We start from the raw sequence: 21,604 nt of genomic DNA on the forward strand, positions 1-21,604 counted from the left end.
TGCTTATGTTGGAGGCTGGCCAGTTCTTCATAAAAATTCTCGCTGAACAAGATTCATAAACTAGCTGAAGCGCATCACCGCTGCTTTTCACACGCCTTGTTTTTTTAACCTTTGGAATTTTAAATACGTACGCCGAAAACAATCCCTTCGAACAGCATCATATCAGTAAACAGCGTAATATTAATACGTACATGTACCATATTTTCTAAGACCTGTTAAAATAAGTAAAACCAGATACATTTTTGGTCTATGTAAACGGGATAATAAAAAGCAGCAAAGTAATACGCGTATATATATATATATATATATATATGATATATATATATATATATATATATATATATTATATATATATATATATATATATATATATATATGTACTTCTAATCATGCATACAACGCGCGCGTGTGTGTATAGAGAATTAAGGTACATAATCAGGTAGTAAAAAGCCACCTAGGAGTTCCTTGACATCACAACTCTTGACACCTTGACCTCTTGAGATGAACTCCGAGGTGGCTTTTTACTAGCTGATTTATGTATAGTAGCTTGTACTTTATTTTGTATTAATACCAGCACAAAAAACCCCAAAAACACACATAGATAAAGTGAAACAAATCTTTTCTTTACCAATAATCACAAACTACTTTTAAAATAAATAAATAAGTAATAAAGCTGTCAGTTAGTATCTTGGCTTTTTCTTTTGGCTAACATCAGGCATAACATTTTACGCTGACTTTTGAGTTATTAAAAATGCAGTTACCCCCAAAAATGCTCTGAAGGCTGAGTTTCATGTGAATGACCTTTGGGTGGCGCTGCATCAGAGACTACCGGTCGCAGTTCACAAAAAAAGAAAAGGCAGAACACGACCGTCCAGTGAGTTTACCTTCGCTCTGCAGCCGCTGTTGACGGGATGGTTTTGTGCGACCTCAGTACGCCCACTGTGGTAGGTGTTTTTTTCTTTTTCTTCTGTCTGTCTCTCTCCCTTCGCTAGGTCTGTGACTGCACTAACCCACTACAGGGTTAGTGCAGTCGACTTTCCACCCATACACGTCATGCAGGAGGAAATTGCCTCTGCAGGACAAATACACCCGGTGTGTGGGGTAACTGGGCATCGAGCATGCGCCTACTGCCTTGGCAGATAGGTCATCCTGCTCTTTCTGCACTGGGTCCAAGGAGAGCATGCTGCAAAAAAGAATGGCGCTTTTCTCAAATGAGAATCCTGCAGCCTTCCCACCTTTCGAGTCCTATGCAGAGCATTTCTTGTGCGCTGGTTCTACAGCGCCCCCAGGCGAGGGATGTTGCCGAGTTAAAGGACCTAATGGCCCAAATACTCGAGCACTTGAGCAGGCAGCAGATCCCCCCTGCGCCTGCCCGAGCTGCACCAGCGCCTGCCCCAGAGCATACCCGGCTTCACCAGTGGTTGCTGTAGAGGTTGACCAACAGGACACGGTAATGAGTATGGAGGAACAGGATGCGCTCTCCCTAGCAGCTTCCTGGGATGAGGAGTCCTTCTTGCGGACATAGATTCAGGACCCAGACCTGACTCAGGTAAAGGAAATCTAAATAAACCAGTCATATGCTTTGCAGTCATCCGTTGATAGGCACAATCTCCCTTTCCTAAAACCATGCTGACTGTCTCCCAGGATACTGTTACCATGTAGGTAATTTTCCATTTTGGATCTTATTATAGTTTCCATAAATATACATATAGTAGAAGTCAGGCTTATTGGTCTGTAGTTACCTGGTTCGGTTTTGTCTCTCTTTTTTGGATCGGTATTACTTTTGTAATTCTCCATTTCCCAACAACAAATAAAAAAATAAATACATAAATAAAATTGTAATCATTCACAATCCCTTGTTTAGGTGCCCCAAATGTGTTAAAATTAAAAATAAAGGTAGAGAGACTCAATTATTAATTTGAAAATGTTACTTACAATAACTTTTTATATATGCATCCCCCACGTGCTATGTGTAGGTCTGGTGATATTTGTGAGATTCCTGGAAACTTTCCATGCATCACTAAGTCCATAATTTGGACAGTACTGGGTCCACCCATGTGCACTTCTTTACTTGGGTGGAAGTTATAGGTATTTTCGTTACTCGCCCAAAGTAGAAAATGTTCCTCAAAGGGATGTCTGGGTGGCTGACTGGTAAAGGCAGTCTAGAAAGTTTAGGTGCCCCAAAGGTTTTTAAATTAAAAAATAAAAGATAGAGAAACTTAATTATTAATTTGAAAATGTTACTTACTTTTTATATATGCATCCCCACATGCTATGTGTACTAATAACCACAGAACTGCCCCACACCCCCTTATAAAAAATGTTTTTCTTTTTTTTTTTTTTTTTTTGTAAAGAGTAGCCTTTTGTTACATATTGGTCCACATCCCTTAAATTGCCCCCATGCTTACCAGGCCTTTCAGAGTTAAATGCAGATATTAGCAATGACAGGTTGAACTAGATGAGGGATCATCTAGTAAAGGGACTGCCCTGCTGGAATGCACAGTGTGTCACACAGTCAGCATTTTGATTTGAATCCTGGTTGTCGAGTTGTCAGTGGCTCACCTGATAAAAGCACAGCCATGTGGTTTGCAGGGCAAGTGATGTGGTTTGAAGTGGCCGGTCTTTGCTGGGGATTCTGAAGGTAGCGTTGCATTGATTCTGGCACTCCTGTGGGTTAGGGAGGCATGCTTCAGCCTCAGTGGACGACTGTGAGTGTGGGGGATGTTAACATACTACTCATGTTCGACTTTCTTTTGACCATTTGACCGTTTGACCTTCTGAGCTCTTAAGGGGCATTCGAGTGATGTACAAGTGCTATTGATTTTTAAAATATGTGACAATAGGTTCAGTTATCATAAGTGCTTAGTACTAGTCAATAAAATGCATCTTCATTAAATAATATGTCAACGACACTGCTGCAAAACTTTGTACAGTATGTTCAGTATATTACTGTGAGGTAGCAAATATGACTTGCTAATCTCATCAGCTGCATCTCCCACATCACTTGTGGTCTACAGCGACTAGAACTAACCCCTATTTTTTTCAGTCCAGTTTTTTTTTTTTTCTTGTGTAATAGAAGTCATCAGTTTCTACCATGTTTTTCTTTAGTGTAGTAAGAACGTACCATCTTTATAAAACATGTGTTTGTGGAAGTGCAAGGTGACTGAACTCTGGGAAATACCTGATTTGCTAAGAAAATCTACATAAAATGTCAGTTAGAGTCTACGAAGTTAAATGTCCAATTCATACAATGATTAATTGTGGCAGAAATTATCAAAAAATAGTTAAAGTGTCAAAGCAAAACAAAAATAGCACAAGCCACCAAACAGCAGTAGCACTATGTCTAAATTACTAAGTAATATTACCAATATTTATGTTTAATTAGAGGTTTGTTCTCATTCTAGGGGGAAGCGTTACCTGCTATGCTAAACCTATTGGTTTTCCAATAACATGTAGCCCGTCCACCTTTACGGAATGCAGGCAAGCCTGGGTTTTGCATTGTTATTGCAAAGCTCGCTTGCAGTGTGGCACCCCCGGTTCGCACCCAGCCTCTACCCTGTTACGCTTGCACTAAGTCTACCTGGCTGTAAACTGTAGGATTTGTGTGACCTGCATTGCTGCCATCTTAGAATACATCTTTGGAAATGAAGCAATAAGAATCAATTGTTTTCTAAATTAAATGAAAATTAATAAAGTGGGGCTTTCAATCGCCAATAAATAAATACGTAGAGTATATCTGAAAATGTCATTAGTCCAGTGACTCTGTAATAAAAGAGCATGCTACAGCTGTTCAACATGGTTTTAAAGAGAAGTAAATGCATGCTGCTTTTCTGACAGCAAGACCGGACAGCTGATGTAAGACTGCTCTAAAGAGTCACAAAAACAAATAATGCACCAGGAATGGGCATAGTATTTGTATCTGTAGAACTGCATTAGGGAACACCATACATTTGACATGTGTGTAATCAATTCATCCCCAGACACTTTTGATATTGACATAAAAGCCTTTTTGTCCTTGATACTGGCTGTTGTCCCTTCTAAATGTTTCTCTGCAAATCAGAACAGTCAGTTAAACACTTTACCTTGCTTTTACAGTGTTGTGTTTTACAATGCATTCACATGCATAACAAAAATTGACCATGTTTGATGCTTCACTGTCTACCTCAGCATATTTTATAATACATTTGCCACACTGTCACTACTCTCCAACAGGTAATAGGAGAATATTCGAATATAGGGAGTCACAACACTTTAAAATAAGTGTCTGTTCATGATTGTTTCATGTGTATTAAGGACAATGTTATGAAGTCATGAAAAGTATGTAATTAACTCATGCCTGTGAATTTTGAATTCAATTGGAATTTCATTTGAAATCAGTAGGAAATTATGTGTTAGTTGCATTGGGCTTACAGACATTTATTTTAAAGTGTTACCCAATACTTGTTGGACATTTTAGAAGCTACTGTAAGAACTGGTTTCGTTTTCTTGTAAAGTCCTCCCTCACACACCTTTTTTTCCAGGTAATTATCTTCTTTCAAAACAACAATTAGATGGGTAGGAATAGTTCATGGGTAGGAACAGTTCAACTAAACCTGTAAGACTGAAAAATGAAGACTCTAGATGAGCATTATACTGAATGTCACCACTGGTGTCAGGTTACAGCATTACACCCCTAAACCATGCGTTTTTAAAATTGTATTTATGATAGTCACGCAGCTAGGGGTGGAAATACAGATTTGACCTAGATTCATCAGACCCTATTTACTTAAGTCAAACTGTTTTATTCGCCTTTACTGTAATTAAAAAAAAAAGGTTTGACTAAAACACATACTTTATGGAAGAAATTTGTTATGTGTAACAGGAGCCAAGTGCAGCAAGTTATTCAAGTGGTTTAGTATTAGACTTGATAGCCAGACTACAGTACTTCTGGACGGTTACACACACACACACACACACACACACACACTAGAACCTACGTATAGGTTGGAAATGTGTAGGTTGGAAAGAAACACGCACAACCATTCTTTCAGCTCATGTTGCAGTCTTCTTTGTCATTTCACCTGCAGGGTGACATTGTCCCCACCCTTCGATGGCTAACTTCTTGTCTGGAAACAAAACAGCTGCTATCCCAGGAAGTACAAACAGATGTCCTGAAAATGAGGATGAAAGCCAAGAACTTTCTTTAACCTAATGTAGTACAGTATATATATATATATATATATATATATATATATATATATATATATATATATATATATATATATATAATATAATGTGTGTTCTTGCAAACTGCAGATGCACATTTATTTATATAGCTAATGGAAATGCAAAACAGATATGATTAATGGGATTATTTTTATAAACTATACACTCTTTAAGGGTCTGTCTCCATGTTTGGATTCTAGTAAGACAATCCTGTTTTTATGGTTCAACTTGATTGTGGGGCTCTGCAACTTTAAATGTATGAATAAAGTAACATTGTGATACTCGGAGTGGATACAGATGTAAGACAAACAAACAAAAGAACAGTCTTCCCTTGTTGCCTGTTTCACGTTACTTCACTCCATGACACATTGTATGGATCTGGAGATGTAGGAAATAGATGTGGTCAGTCTGTATTACATCATAAAATAAAAATGCATGATCTGTTTTTATCAGATGTTTTACAGCTGCTAACAAGACTGTCTTTGTTAGTGTGACTGAAGCACAAATAGCCTAGTTTAAAAAACAGTATTGCATTTACTGTGCTGTACCATGGTTAGGCATGGTAAGCATAGTGGCAATGTTTTAAAAAACACATACATACGTCTATCATTAGCTATGTCTAACACAGTGCTATGCTTTACTATGCTTGGGTCAATTTTATAAGTTTTATTTTAAAACAATGGTTTCATGGGCCAGATTTGAAACGTTTCTCCATTCAAAGATGACTATGTTTTTTTTGTGTTTGTTTTTTGTTTTTTTCCCTGAGATATTTAGAGCAGCTGTAGTTTATATCATAAAGAAAAACTATAAAATTGAGGTTGTACATTACATTGGCTCATTGATGACATGGAAAAAATGCAATAAAAAATGTGTTGTGTCAAGATTGCAAAATAATGTACATTTTAATTATATTTTCCCACTGTCCTTAATGAGCCTCCGCAGGTACAATGCACTGCTCAGACCACACTTAAACCTGAACAGAGAGTGAACAGAGCATGAACAGGGAGCCAGTGTTGAAGACAGGTTAGTTAATACACCGTGATAGCCTTAGCTTGGTTGCTGTTTATTTAGTTTTGTTTTAATGGTTTTGTTGTTGTTATTTTGGAAATAAAAGTGTGCAAGAAGCACTAAACTGCAGTTTGTGAGTCTGGGTGTTATTTCAAGGGCACAGACCAGCTTTGATTGGGACGCCACACCACACAGATCTCCAGAATGGGGAAGAATTGTCTGTTTTTTTTGTAGAGATAATGGACAGGCTTGACTGTTCAGGTGACAGGGTAATTTACTGTACTGAAGTATGTTAATACTAAAAGGTGGTATCTGTGTGTTCAATTGCCTAGGCACTAAAACAGCTCTTATATCAGTCCCTGACTTCACAGAGTGCACAAATCAAGAAAATTCATGTTTAATTATTATTTTAACATATAACTGCAAAACACTCAATAGTAACATGTAAGGTATAGCAATACTAAAAATACTAATGATTAAACATATGTGTGCTGTAGTAAAAAAACAACAAAAAAACTTAACTCACCCCACACCCAGACACGCTTCAGCAACATGCTGTTTGCAACCTAAAAAAAGAAACTTAACCAACACCCGTAATTAACTAATTAATCAGAATTTTCTACATTTTTATTTGAGTTCTTAATGTTGCATATGGTCACACTAGGCAAATATGCAATCAAAGATGATTTTGCTCTTTACTGAGTGTGTGTGGCAAAGTGGTAAATAGTGTGCAGGTGCAGGTGATCAAAGAACAGACAGACAATTATAATCCAGGTGGAAAGGTTTGTTCTATTTAGTTTCTGTCCAGTGCCTGACGGCAAAGCAAACAATAAAGCTGGTAAGTAATACAGCAGCATGTTTTGCTTACAACCCCTGGGTTGGTCCTGGCGACAGCTCCGGAATGTGTCAGCTGTCTAATAATAACAAGCAACAATTTAGACAAGACAAACAAACATAGACGTATATTCACAATACAGGTCCTTCTGAGTTCTTTTACCAATAACCAAAATGAAGGAACAGATTACATCGCTTTGACCCCTACTTATACCGTCACTCATGACCCCTTGTGAAATGATTGTAGTCGCTCCTCCAATCCGCAGCTGCCAGATCATTTCCCTTCCAGGTCAATGAGTTAGTGCACCGAAGTCCCACCCTTTCTCTAAATGACCGACTTCCTTTTAACCCTCGGAATGAAGTGTCAGGCCAAGCAGTCCAGGGTACTCTGTTCCCATTACTTAGCGCCCTCACAGGTTGGGAGGGAGATTTACCACCAAGTCTTTCTGTCACAGTGTGGAATGAAGCAATCAAGGCACAGTTCAACTTCGCACTTGCTGCACTCTGTGCAACCCACACTTGTACATCCTCCTCCCATGCATTGCCTTCTCTTATTTTCAGTGATGAGGTGGTCCTGCCTGTCAAATTAAATATTGCCGGCCCACCGTGAGTGGGTGGTGCTCCCATGCAATGTAGCAGGTTGCCCACTTCTCGAGGCAGTGTCTTGTATCTCGTGAGACAGGTTTGAACGATCTCCCTTCTGAATTCAAGCAGAGGTTTGGCCGATCCTGCTGAGCAGGCTAATCCCTCTGATCCCAATCCTGTACTTGGCAACGTTCTTGTCCATTCTGTCGGTGCTTCCTATGTGCTTGTTATACTCTCCGAGAGAAGGGGGCTTGGCACTTGGATTGGCACCGTTGCATTGAAGGTTCCTTACATACTCTTCTTCTCCTTGTTGGAGGGAAGAGGACAGTCTGGACAAGATTTTCACAGATTGTTCCTGTTCCAGTGTAGCCTACCTCCTTGCAGGTTGAATCCTGTGAACAGGTTGTCAAATTAGAAGTGGAATGGGAGACGTCTAAATTTGTCTGGCAACTCATCAATCATCATGGCCAACTGTAAGGCAGCCTTCCAGAACAGGTTTGTGTTATACACCAGACTTTGTATCCAAACCTGACAGGTTTACTACAAAGAAACTGTTTACAACCATGGCGACCACAGTAGGCCACCAACGTCGAGCTGTTGCACAAGCTTGAAGTAAGAAAGAAATCTCTTCTTCAGCAGTTCCATTAACGGCCTGAACTTCCAAATCTTGTCTTTAGGATCCATCTTGGTGGTGTCTGCACAGTCAATGAATCTCATGATCTGGACAAAACGTTCCCTCCACATGGCTGTGCAGACCAGCTCATTCTGCACATCGCCCCCACTCTCCCAGTGCAGGCGCTTGCCAGGAAGCTGGTTATAACCACGAAGAATGAGGATTGTGTTGAAAACCTTCATTTCATATATGTTGATTTATGATATGGGCAGTTCAAAAATAACACGTACTGCGTACATTCAAAAAGTTAAAAACCTTGACTGCTGCTGGTGACATTTCACAGAAAGCGAAGTAATTTGATGCAAGAAAGAATGCATCACTGGTCTTTAGATCGTCTTGTATCCAGGTGCGGCTTAGGAACATTGTCTTCCATTTCATTGAGGCTCTCATCTCCTAGATGTTCTCCACTGGCAAGAACAACAACTGCTCCGAATCTCAGCTGCCTTCCACTTAGGTTGTCCACTAAACCTCACCGTCATCATCAGCCGAGTCGTCGTCTGACTGGACAGCTGGATCAGGGGGTCCTAGATAGACCTATTGTGCATCCTCTTCAAACACAAGTATATGAAGGGCCTTCTGCACTGTCAGCTTCCTAGAGAGAACCAGGTGAGGTGACTTACACTGTTCTGATCCCTCCTAACCCTAATGTGACCAAATGGTAATTATGCGATCAGGGAAAGAACAACAGCTGTATAAAGATTGTTTCAAGCTGTATTCATAAACAAGTTATAAAAGCAAATAAAAACGTTACACGAAGAATTTCTTGATATAATGACAACATTTTATCAGACTTGCCAAAACTATACTGCCATGTTTGGTGACCAAACTGCAACTGAGACTATCTGCTGCAGTGTGCAGCCTATGTGGTTGGGCCACCGGAGATGGAAGATGGAATCTCCAATAACAATGTCAGTACTAAGTGCTGATTACAAAACTGGAGAAATTGTTGGCAATATTGGCTGACCTAATGGACGTCATATGAGAGAGTGATACATGTGGCCACACTCGTTGTTGTGGTCAGTTGCCGTGATGCCCGGGCAGTTGGCAGTTCACTCTCTATTTGTATTATACTGAATCTGTTAAAAGTCTTTCTTCGCCCGCGTGGCTGTGGGCAGTCGACCAGCCAGGGCAGATAATTCCGCATCTGTCCACTGCAGCTGGGCAACTGCCCAATTTCTGCAATGATCCATGACACATTATATATAGCAGTGGTTCCGAATAATTTTCCTTTAAGGTCTCACTGAACTGACACATTTCAATTGAAAGCTGGTTAAACTTTTAAATCACACAATTAGGTTGTGCTGTGTGTATAATCTCCAAAGTGCTGTCAATTAAAAACAAATTGTCGTCTTTTAATCTGTAAAGAGGTGAGTTTTGCATGGCTGATGCCGATCCACATTATAAACACATAAGCATAACAATAGTGTGTAACATCTTCAGGTAGGGTTTAAAAAAAATCCCTCTTGTTACAAGTCTTCAATCTATCGATGTTGCGGTTTAAAAGTTTTGATTAATGATCGACGGTGTTTCAAAAGGATATTCAATGCCTTTGAATTTTTTTTATACTCCTCCCCTGATCTGTGCCTTTCCACAACTTTATCCCGGAGTTGTTTTGAAACCTCCTTGGTCTTCATGGTAGTATCTTTGTTTTGAATGCACTACCCAACAGGTGTATTTAATCTGAAGTCATGTGAACCACTTTTATTGCACGCAGATGGACTCCATTTAACTTACTGTGTGAATTCTGAAGGCAACTGGTTGCTCCTGAGCTTATTTAGGAGTGTCATAGCAAAGGGGGGTGGAATACTTATCTAATGAAGACTTTTCAGGTTTTTATTTTTAATTGATTTGTTTTCTCAACACTGATTCTCCATTACCACCTGTGAAAACACTGATTTTATACACCTGTGGCTGGAGCCTTAATTAATCATTTAAACATTTATTCAATTGAAATTATTCAGCCACATTCCCACTTGTGTTTGCAGGGAGGGTTTTAACCCCTTCCCTGGCACCCAATACTCCCAACACAAAACACCTCGGTCCTCTGGCAGGGCTTTCACCCTGCCATGCTGCTACACACCTACACTAATAATAATACAAAATACATTTAAATAATAACAATCACAATACAAAAATACAAATAAACAAAGGGGCATACCCCGTTACACAGCCCTACAGCACTTTGTGGGTTTGATATTGTGACACTGTGTCAACAAGCTCCCTCCCGACCTGTGAGGGCGCGATGTAACAGGAACAGTGTGCCCCCGACTGGATGGTTTGGCAGTTCATTCCAGGGTCAGTCAGAAGTTGGCCATCCAAAAAGGGGGCGAAGCCACAATACTAGAAGTCAGCGCCTTACTGCATTCGGTGATGTGTCAGTCACGGATTGGAGGAGATTCCACTCACTACCAAAGCGAACGTGACTTGAAGGTATATCAGGGGAAGGACCTGTAAAAGGAGTGCAGATATAAAATAACCATGAGTGTTTCGTGTTTTGTTTGATTTGTTGTTCTGTCATTGTTTGTCATTGTTAGACGGCAAACACTAGCCGGGAGCTGTCGCTAAAGGCCATCACCGAACTCGGACTGCATTGCACCACTGTTTCACAATTGTTACATAGCACCACCTGCACAAAGAGCACTCACTGTCTCAACTTGGTCAAGTTAATATTGATTGCGAGGGGGCATCATTTTGTATATAGAAAACATTGCAAAAACTGTTCTTTTTTGGCTTGCCAAAACAGCACACTGTGGTAAAAACTAGTCAGTTGATAAAATCATTGTTTCGTTACTGTTAATGTATGAAACATCAAAGGGATTCCTAAAAGGACCCACTGCCTTTTTCAGTGTGTAATAGTTCAACTGAACCAAGTTAGCCTTTACTACGCGACACTGCTTACCTCATTTGGTTCACTTAGGATCGAACTAGCTGAAGCTTCATTCCCATTAGGGCTCCCTGTTTGGAGCTAGTGTTACTGTTTTGTTTGTTTGTTTGTTCATGGTTAAAGGACCAACAGCTTAATTCTTATTGTTTTCAATAAAACTTTGAAAGAGACTTTGTCTTCAATGTCCTTTCCACTATTTATTAAAAAAACTGGATCGTGATAGTGCCCTACACCATCCTGACCACTGGGGCACTGTTTCAGATGCCCTTAAAAAATAAACCACTGTGATACCATTTTAGTGCCAGACATTTCTATTGTTCTGATGCCCTTCTGCCCATCATATTTACCACCTGATATGGTATTATACTTTTATAAGTTATTGCTGTACTGTAACAAGTAGCATGTGTAGCTTGGTTTAATGTTCAAGAGGCGCTTGGTCACGTTTCCTGCTTTCTATCATGTATCTATATACAATGAACAAAAATATAAACGCAACATGTAAAGTGTTGGTCCCATGTTTCATGAGCTGAAATAAAAAATCCCAGAAAATTTCCATATGCACAAAAAGCTTTTCTCTCAAATTTTGTGCACAAATTTGTTTACATCCCTGTTAGTGAGAATTTCTCCTTTGCCAAGATAATCCATCCACCTGACAGGTGTGGCATATCAAGAAGCTGATTAAACAGCATGATCATTTTACACAGGTGCATCTTAAAAGGCCACTCTAAAATGTGCAGTTTTGTCACACAACACAATGCCACAGATGTCTCAAGTTTTGAGGGAGCATGCAATTGGCATGCTGACTGCAGGAATGTCCACCAGAGCTGTTGCCAGAGAACTGAATGTTCATATCTCTACCATAAGCCGCCTCCAAAGTCATTTTAGAGAATTTGGCAGTACGTCCAACTGGCCTCACAACCACAGACCACGTGTAACCATGCCAGCGCAGGACCTCCACATCCGGCTTCTTCACCTGCGGGATCGTCTGAGACCAGCCATTTGGACAGCTGATGAAACTGTATGTTTGCACAACAGAAAAATTTCTGCACAAACTGTCAGAAACTGTGTCAGGGAAGCTCATCTGCGTGCTTGTCGTCCTCACCAGGGTCTTGACCTGACTGCAGTTCAGTGTCGTAACCGACTTCAGTGGGCAAATGCTCACACTGGTACACTGGAGAAGTGTGCTCTTCATGGATGAATCCTGGTTTCAACTGTACCGGGCAGATGGCAGACAGCATATATGGCGTTGTGTGGGCGATCGGTTTGCTGATGTCATCGTTGTGAACAGAGTGCCCTGTGGCGGCAGTGGGGTTATGGTATGGGCAGGCATAAGCTATGGACAACGAACACAATTGCATTTTATCGATGGCTATTTGAATGCACATAGATACCATGACGAGATCCTGAGGCCCATTGTCGTGCCATTCATCCACCGCCATCACCTCATGTTTCAGCATGATAATGCACGGCCCCATGTCGCAAGGATCTGTACACAATTCCTGGAAGCTGAAAATGTCCAAGTTCTTCCATGGCCTGCATACTCACCAGACATGTCACCCATTGAGCATGTTTGGGTTGCTCTGGATTGACAGCGTGTTCCAGTTCCCATCAATTTCCAACAACTTCGCATAGCCATTGAAGAGGATTGGGACAACATTCCACAGGCCACAATCAATAGACTGATCAACTCTATGCGAAGGAGATGTGTCGCGCTGCATGAGGCAAATGGTGGTCACACCAGATACTGACTGGTTTTCTGATCCACACCCCTACCTTTTTTTAAGGTATCTGTGACCAACAGATGCATATCTGTATTCCCAGTCATGTGAAATCCATAGATTAGGGCCTAATGAATTTATTTCAGTTGACTGATTTGCTTATATGAACTGTAAGTCAGTAAAATCTTTGAAATTGTTGCATGTTGCGTTTATGTTTTTGTTCAGGGTAGTTTCTAAATATGATCTTGCTACACCTCTGATATTCCATACTGTAAGGAACTGACTCAGGAACAATGGCAGTTGGTTAATAAATTGTTATCTATTAGCACAGAAGAGAAAACAGCAGAGTAAACAGGCAGGCAATTTCCCTGGATTTAGCGGGACATTTTAAGCAAAGTTTGCTGCATGTGTAGATCTCTTCACGCTTGAATAACTTCCTTGCCCATGTTAGGAGTTTCTTTGTTAACAATCTGTTAGGCTGCACCCCATCTGCATTCCTTTCTTTATAGCCAATTCAGCAACTTCCTCTATGAACTTCAGGGCCCAATACTCCTAGTAATTAGCTCAGACGATAAGTATCCACTGTATTTATAGTAGCGCATGGTGGTGTTATAATAATGCTCTTAATACAATTGCTCAGAGAAAACGTTTATTTTTAACAAGTAATTTTTTTTTTCTCAAAAACATAGGTGTAACATTCTACTTTTTAAAGTACATCTCAGTCTTAAGGAACTGTATTGTGGTCTTCCATGGCTTCCTGTTTCACAGGGGCATAAAAATGAGGTAACACGCATGTAGAATCCATTTGTTATCCATCATCATGGGGAAAGGCAAAGAACTCGCAAATGAAAAGAGACAAATGGTTACAAAAAGGCAATGGGTACAAAAAAATAGCTAAAAACCTAAATATACCACTTACCACTATTAGGGCAATAATTAAGAAGTTCAAAACCAGTGGAACAGTGGTAAATCTGCCTGGTAGAGGACGCAAGTGCATCTTGCCCCCACACACAGTGAGGATGATGGTTCGGGATGGCAAAGAAGAATCCAAGGGCCAGTTGGAGAATTACAGAATTTGGTTGCATCTTGGGATCACCAAGTCTCCAAATCTACAATTAGACGCCACCTCCATGTGAATAGCCTATTTGGAAGGGTTCTCAGAAAAAAAAAAGCCTTTATTGAGAGCAGCCAACACATGTAAGAGCCTGGAGTTTGCTAAACGGCATTGGCCCTTGGATTGGAACCGGGTGCTGTGGTCAGACGGGACAAAAATAGAGCTCTTTGGCCACGCACACCAGCGGTAGGTTTGGCGTCGAAAGAAGGATGCGTATGCAAAAAAGAACCTCATACTTGCTGTTTAAAATATTATGGTGGATCTTTGATGTTATTGGGCTGTTTTGCTTCCACTGGTCCACGTCCTTTCACTGAGATAGTCTTTATCTTTCATATCAAAATTTTAAGCTGAATTATGATATTTGCATACCTTTTTTTTTTTTACTGATTCCCAGTACAGATATATATATATATATATATATATATATATATATATATATATATATATATATATATATATATATATATATATATATATATATATATATGGCGTTTGTTTTGGAAGTCTATATTACTTTCTTGAGTCTCACCGGATGAAATTCCGCACATTTGAGAGATAGTCCTCCCTTTTTAATTAGTTGTTCTTCCCTTTAAAAACAAAAGTAAGCGCCGAAAACATTGAAAGCGCCATGTTGTTTGGAACCAGGTAGCAACCATCTCTAAGGAAGTGAGTGTCAGCGACAAATCCTCTAAGAGTCGTATTGTTGCTTGGTGTTGATTTGCTAGCTTCACACTGCTGGGAAAGTGAAGATGCAAGCCAAGTCAAAGTTGCGATTCTTCCTGGGACTAATTGATCTGGAAGACTTCTTGAAAGAGCCTCCTTTTGGCTTTACAGTGGAAAAGCGAGCGTCGGGATGCAGATTTGTAAAATATGATCCGGAGGTCTGCTGTGTGTTTATAGAAGACGCACAGACTGCGACGGGGAAAGTTATTTTTCAGCATTCAATCGGAAGGTAGAGAGATGGCCATTGATGTTACTGCAGTATTATCTGTTTCACTTGTCTGTTCGTATGCTAATACTTGTCGTTTTCACATTGCTTTAGGGCAGTCAAGGTACGAACGTTGAGAGATTACACGCATCTGAGAAAAAGACTGACATCGAAACTTATTTTCCTGCTGGTTTCGGCATGCGAGAACAATGCAGCATTGTCTGGGAAGAAGGCAGAAAAGAAGTCAAAAGGTACAGTAGTAAGTTGCAATAGTAGATTGATGCCTATTTTTATTTATGTTGTGCTGACTTTTCCAAACGTTACAACATTATAAGAAACCGTGAGTTAGTTCAGGTGAGCAAGGCATGAGCAGTCACAACTGTGGCACAGTGCATGAGCACAGTGCATCAGCAAGACAGCAGAGTAAACAATTGCTCTGCTATCTTGCTGCTCACACCAATGCAGTTTTGTGATGCAATCGCAAAACAGGGACGATTTAACAATTTTACTGTTTCTGAACGGGTCACAACAGTGTGCTTTGTCTTATGTGGGTATTCCCTTCAGTTCCGGTCACTAAGATTCCAGTTTACCAAAGATGCAAGAGTTTCCACTGTGAGGAATAGCTTTTTAGTTCGTTTTTCAGGATCCTGCACCGAACAGCTAAATGTCACCGATCTACTCCGACGGTTACCATGGTGATCATGCTGTCCTCACAAAAGTGTACCATCAAATGTTCCTGTCAGGGACCTGCACTGATTGGTTATCATATTATTGTTAATAAAACAATGAATAATCCTCTCCCAACACTGAAACCTTAAACCTAAGGTCAGTATCCTATACTGCAGCCATTACACATCTAAAGTAGTTCATGTTTGGCAGTGAAAAAAGCTTTTTTGTTACATAAAGTGACTGGAGGGGCTGACTTCTTCTGTTGTCCTGACAGGAACATTTCGTGGTACCTTTGTACTTTGTAGGCAGTGCGGTGATCACACGCTCTGTCATCCTGTCACGTAAACGGGACCTAAGGTACTGCTAGTTCTTTTGCTTGAATACCAAGATAGAATGATGTGGCCTAAAAGCAATCATTTTGATAAGTCAAACTATAAAATGACCTTGACAGAATGTTTTGCCGTTACTCCTTACCGGCTTACTTTCACCTCTGGGTAAGGGTCATTAACAGAGCCGTAACTAAGCAATTTAGCGCCCGGGGCAGGCAATCATTTAAGTAAGTTCATGTTTGGCGTTTTATCAATAATTGCTTACTATACAAAAGCATGGATTGAAAATAATCTTAACACAAACATGGATTTGTATGCTATTTTTAAAATTAAGGTAATTCAAAATAATAGATTAAATATTGCTGTGCGATGTTTTCTGTAGTACATAACTAAAATTTGTGTTTCTTTATACATACATATTTTAATTCATAATAAGAGCAATAATGGGGCTTTAAAAACAACAAATGAGTGGGTCATTTGTTCTCAATTTCATTCCCATAAATAGACTAGCAACACATTTAACATCGTGTAGTTCAGGATGGGGGATTTTAAGGGCTGTTTATCTACGTGCATTTTATTAATAATTGATTTCTTACTTGTCTATCCTATCGTAATGTTTTGGTTTACCTTTATTGTATAGGTGCTTAATACGTGCTACATTTCAGACTGTAAATAAATGTGTATTGTAGTGCTGGACCTGGGGGCTGCATGAGCAAATAAATAAACAATCCTGCACCTCACAGGGGAAGCAAATGATCAACCACCATTTTACCAATGGAAGTGACCCTATACATACCACATATCATTTTGAATGTATGACACTCGCATAACTTTCACTACCAGTGGTCAAATGCTTTTACAAAGATTAAATTAATCGTATATTGAAAATCACTTTATAAACATATGTGACTTGGGCAAGAGATTACTGTAGGTCATTCACTGAAAGCCAAGCTTCCCTTGTATTGTACAGGAAACCTGTTTTCTCTTTTATTGTACAGAAAAGCTGTTTTCTCTTTTATTGTATAGGAAACCTGTTTTCTCTTTTATTGTATAGGAAACCTGTTTTCTCTTGGACTTTTACAGCCTATTTTTCATTACCCTGATCTCCAGAGAATTGGTGAAAGAGCTGCAACCTCCTCAACAGAGATGAAACAAATTTGAAAAAATTGACACATGCCTTTACAAAATTTGATAAAGGCCTCTCAAAAGCATTTTAAAATTTATAATGTAAAGAAACCAGTACCATGATGGACAGTAGACAAACAGCAATTATCTACATTGTTCATTTTGACTGTGGCTTCTTCAAAGATGTATTAAGTCAGAACCTATACACTGTATATGTAGGTGGCCAGACAAAATAAACGTTGTCTTTTTAAGTAGCTGTTCTTTTGTTCCAGCAGTAATCAAACATTTCATTGTGGTCATTAATGGCAGCAACTCTATCATCAAGTGGGAGATGGAAAGAGGGCTTGACCAGACTATTTCATCTGTGGCTGGGGAAAGCTACACAGTCAAAGTAAGAATTTATGGCATTTCAATTTTCTAAGTAGTACATAATTTTAGTAAGACATCTGTTATCAGTCCGCTCTTAAAGCTACAGTGTCCCACTGCAAACACATTTAATTGTACTGTAAAATACAATTACTTTACATCCATTTACCAGAGTTTTGGCTCATGTGAGCTCTACTTTATCAGAAAACTGACCTTTTTTTTCGGCAGTCGGGGTTGCTGGTAGTGTTAGTTATTTTTCTCTAACATTTCATTTATATAATCGCTTGCCACAACCTCACTCTGAACTCTTGAACACTTGAAAAACAGTCTTGCAAAAAATCACCTGCTATTTATGTAGAATTAAAAATAACCTTTTTAAAAACCAGTATGTAGATTATATCAGATGGCTTTTTCTGCCCACCAGCTTGAATTGTTTGCATGACAGGCAGGTATTTTCTAAAAAGCAGTTAAAAGTTTTCGAGATCTACATCGCAAGCATTCCATGAGCAGCTACTGGATTATAAATTTAAATTCAATAAAGCCAGTTTTAATTCATATTGATTAACTACTAGCTCATTTCACAGGCACCAATTAGCAGCCCACCTTTCCTAAAGTAATATTGGGTAGGACTAGTTCTGTGAAACCAGCCATAACACCCTGATAAATGTGTGTCTGTCCTTTTTAGATTGACATGAAAGATGCTTTGCAGAAATGGATGGAACAGGAGAAGTTTGCCATCGTGGTTGGGCACCAACGTTTTAAACCTGTTTGGAGGGATACGTGGTTTGTTCTCAAATACCACTCCGACGCCCTGTTTGATTTCCCATTTTGGTTTGGGTTCAGCAAACGAAAATTCATGATCAATGGAAAGGTATTATTTTTAGTCACTGAACCTACTTTTTAAATGTATAGCAAATTATTTTACATAGTCTCTTAACATTGTAAAAGGGATCTAGCTCATTGGCAGGCTATTTTGGGGGATTTCTAGGACTGTAGTTGCACCCCCCCTGGTCTAGTTCACAGGGGTCTGACAACATATTTTATACTTAAGCTGGGTTTTCACTGCCAAGAAATCCGTTCAGAACACCATTTGCAATGAGCACGCTATTTCTTAGGGCATATTAATGCCTGTTTTTTCAAATGTTTGTGATACATCAAACCTTCTTTCCTATTTCTGACTGCAGTGTCAAGTCTTTTAAAAAGAAATGCAGAATGTTTTCAAAACTCAGTGGAAATCCAGAAAGTTTTTTGTTTGTTTGTTTTACACATATTATCTCTGCCAATTAGTAGTTCAGAGTGATTCCTCACTGTTTTTAGTAATGTTTAACTGAACTTTTCTATGTTTTGATCTAACCTACCCCCCTGCCACCCTCAGTGTTTACTTATCCTATTTATTTTTTCTTAACAGGTTTCTCACCTCACAATCGAAGACAAACAGGAAAGATTTGCTGTAGGAGAACTCTTTATGCCCTGCTAGATTAACAGCTACAGCAATAGCGATGTATGGTTAAGTCTACGGTTTTGGCACTGGAGAGGTGCAGCAAAAATACAAGAAGAGCTTTTAAATAGTTCACCAAAACCAATAATATAAAGAATTGCTTTTGACTATTGAAAAGTTTGAGCGTAACTTTAGAATACATAACTTACAGTACATACTTCAGACTCCCCTCCGTAATCTCTGGTCGGAGTCGAGGGTCTCTGTGCGACAAGTCGGAATTACATCATCTACAATCTTGTGACATGCGTCTTTTGTGGAAAGGCGTACAGCCTTAACAGATCGTCAGCCTTTTCACCTGTAATTCTAAAATATACCTTACTGTCACGCATCTCTCTAATTAATATATGAAATTCTCCCTTTCGGGTTCTGTGTTGAGAGGACGGATGTACTAACGTTGTCGCTTTTGATTTTTCTTTTTAAACCGCTTGTATAAGAAGTACAAACTTGGCACATCTACTTAAGTCAATTTTAATCCAATTCCGTGAATGCAGTCTGTATTTAAAGTATGCACTACAGCTGCGACCACTTCTGCGCAGTCAAAAGGGCTGTGTCACAATGCGTCCTTCGAGCAAATAGTGAAGTTACACAGCTTTTATGGCTGTGTGTCTAATGTATCATTCATCTGCGACAGAAGTCTGGACCAGAGTTTAGAGTTTTCCACGATTCTGAAATGGCATGTTGTAAAGAAAGCCTCTAAGTCGGTAAACTTCTGTTCTCCAATGCATTTGTTCTTCTGCCTTTATAGAAAACAGATCACTCATAATTTTGTGGTATTTTAGCAGTCTGCCATTTCCATGCTTGCTTGCTCAGCTATCTCATTCGCTGACCTATGTAAGGTTTAATTTCTTCTTAAAAATAATAAGCCAGTAGTTTCAATCAAAAGAGTTTTATTTCAGAAATCAAAATGCAAACAGGAGCAAAGCAAATGAAATGTAATCCATCAGTGATCTCTCGCACAGACCTCAGTTAATGGTGTTCTGAGCTGGTAGCGGTAGATGTTTTGTTCTGAGCTGAGCTTTCATGGCATCGGAGATGTTAATTTTTTTCTGAGCCGGCATGGCACAGAGATGTTAGTTTCTGAGCAAATAAATTACTTTGTACTGCACAGATATGCCGCTAGCTTACACAGTTTAGTCTTATTTCCCAAGTGTGATACATGGTGTGAGACAAAGCACATTAATAATTAACATCTGCGTTTCTTCTTCACTTTACCAATGTCAGCAGAAACCCAAATAACAAAAAGGTACACTTAAGAACAACTTCTTATTATATAATAGTTTTGCTAAATTCTCACAGGCAGCAAAGAGCTATATCCCTCTGCATTACAAGGGCGAACGACAAGGCTGGTGATTACAAACTGCTGGATGTACACCAACTATGTACAGCTTGACTAAGAGTTTGTTAACCCTGTGTTGATTCAGAACTTACATTAGACACAGAACAATCACACAATGTTTACAGACCATTCCAACAATGCCTTTACCATTTAAAGGGGCAACATAAGCAAGGGGTTTTCATAATGGAAAGGAAGAAAGGGCTGATGAAACAATAAGAACTTGCTTAATTTAACAGGAACAGAACAATCTGTACACTGCCCCACCCAGGGTGTGTGTTTATCAGAAAAAGCTGATGTGTTCAGTTTGTATAGTGTGTTATTAGGCATTCCGTGCCGCTTACCTAAAGCTATAGAGTGTGTGGTTTTAGAACCGGTTTGATTTTATTTGATTATCATTTGTACATGAGTTATGAAAAGCCATTCACTACGACATGGGTGTATTTCAGGCCATGTGCCAAGCGAAAGAGCTGCAGGGAAAGTTTTGCACCGGAATTGGTAGCAGTAGTGACCTCTAGTGTTGATTATCAGTACTGCACAGTTTACTTGGTTGCTGGTCTCTCATTATGTGTATAGGCCATATTAACTATTGTGCATTGGGTAGGCCTATATGTTTAAATGGTGGTTCGTTGAATGGATATGGTTGTAGGGGTTAATGTATTGATGTTTTCTTTTGATGTATGTGTAATTGATTATGGTTCATGATAATGGGGGAGTTTATAGAGCTTTCTGTTGGGGACAGGACCCCTTTAAATGATTAAAGGTAACGTTAAGTATAGGTGGGGTTGTTCCTTCTACAAGGAAGGCAGTATAGCATCCTAGGGGAGTCTGTCTGTGTTTTGAGCTGTTGGTATCTACATGCTGATCTAAAGTCATGAACAAGGAGCTTTCTGTTGTGCTGCTGTTTTAAGTGTGGTGGATATTCATGTGCATGGAGCTACCTGAAAATAAAGTTTCCCTTTCGCATTTTTCTACAAACTGGTGTGTACTTTTCAAGTCTTTGTTGTGTGGAGTTTTAAATGTCTACGTGTCAGTTTGCAGACAGGCTTCAGGGCGAGAGGTGGGGAAGCTGCTACAAGGTTCTGAAATATTCCATACTATATGAAGTTCACAGAGCACATGACATGATAATACATAATGGGACACAAAAACTAGAAGTTGAATGTTTAGAGGGACGTAATATGGAGCAAACTGTAATGTGTTTTACGGATGGTAGATTAAAATCATATCTGGGATGTGGATGGAAGAATGCTACTAACCAAACAAATTGAGTGCCTTTATTCAATTGAGCCAATACAGCATGTTTTATTGAAAGTAATACTTACTGTATTAATT

The 21,604-nt window shown here is 39.4% G+C and overlaps 1 protein-coding gene across 1 annotated transcript; it reads left to right on the forward strand.

Moving 5' to 3' along the window:
* Positions 1-14,697: 14,697 nt before the first annotated feature.
* On the forward strand, positions 14,698-21,247 carry LOC121302851 (mesenteric estrogen-dependent adipogenesis protein-like). The gene is made up of 5 exons (XM_041233133.1): positions 14,698-14,973; positions 15,064-15,200; positions 17,348-17,463; positions 18,124-18,309; positions 18,847-21,247. The coding sequence occupies exons 1-5, from the start codon at positions 14,771-14,773 to the stop codon at positions 18,913-18,915; spliced, it is 711 nt and encodes a 236-aa protein (XP_041089067.1). The 5' UTR covers positions 14,698-14,770; the 3' UTR covers positions 18,916-21,247.
* Positions 21,248-21,604: the final 357 nt, after the last annotated feature.

Source organism: Polyodon spathula, chromosome 30 (assembly GCF_017654505.1).
Source record: "Polyodon spathula isolate WHYD16114869_AA chromosome 30, ASM1765450v1, whole genome shotgun sequence".
Classification (NCBI taxonomy): domain Eukaryota; kingdom Metazoa; phylum Chordata; class Actinopteri; order Acipenseriformes; family Polyodontidae; genus Polyodon; species Polyodon spathula.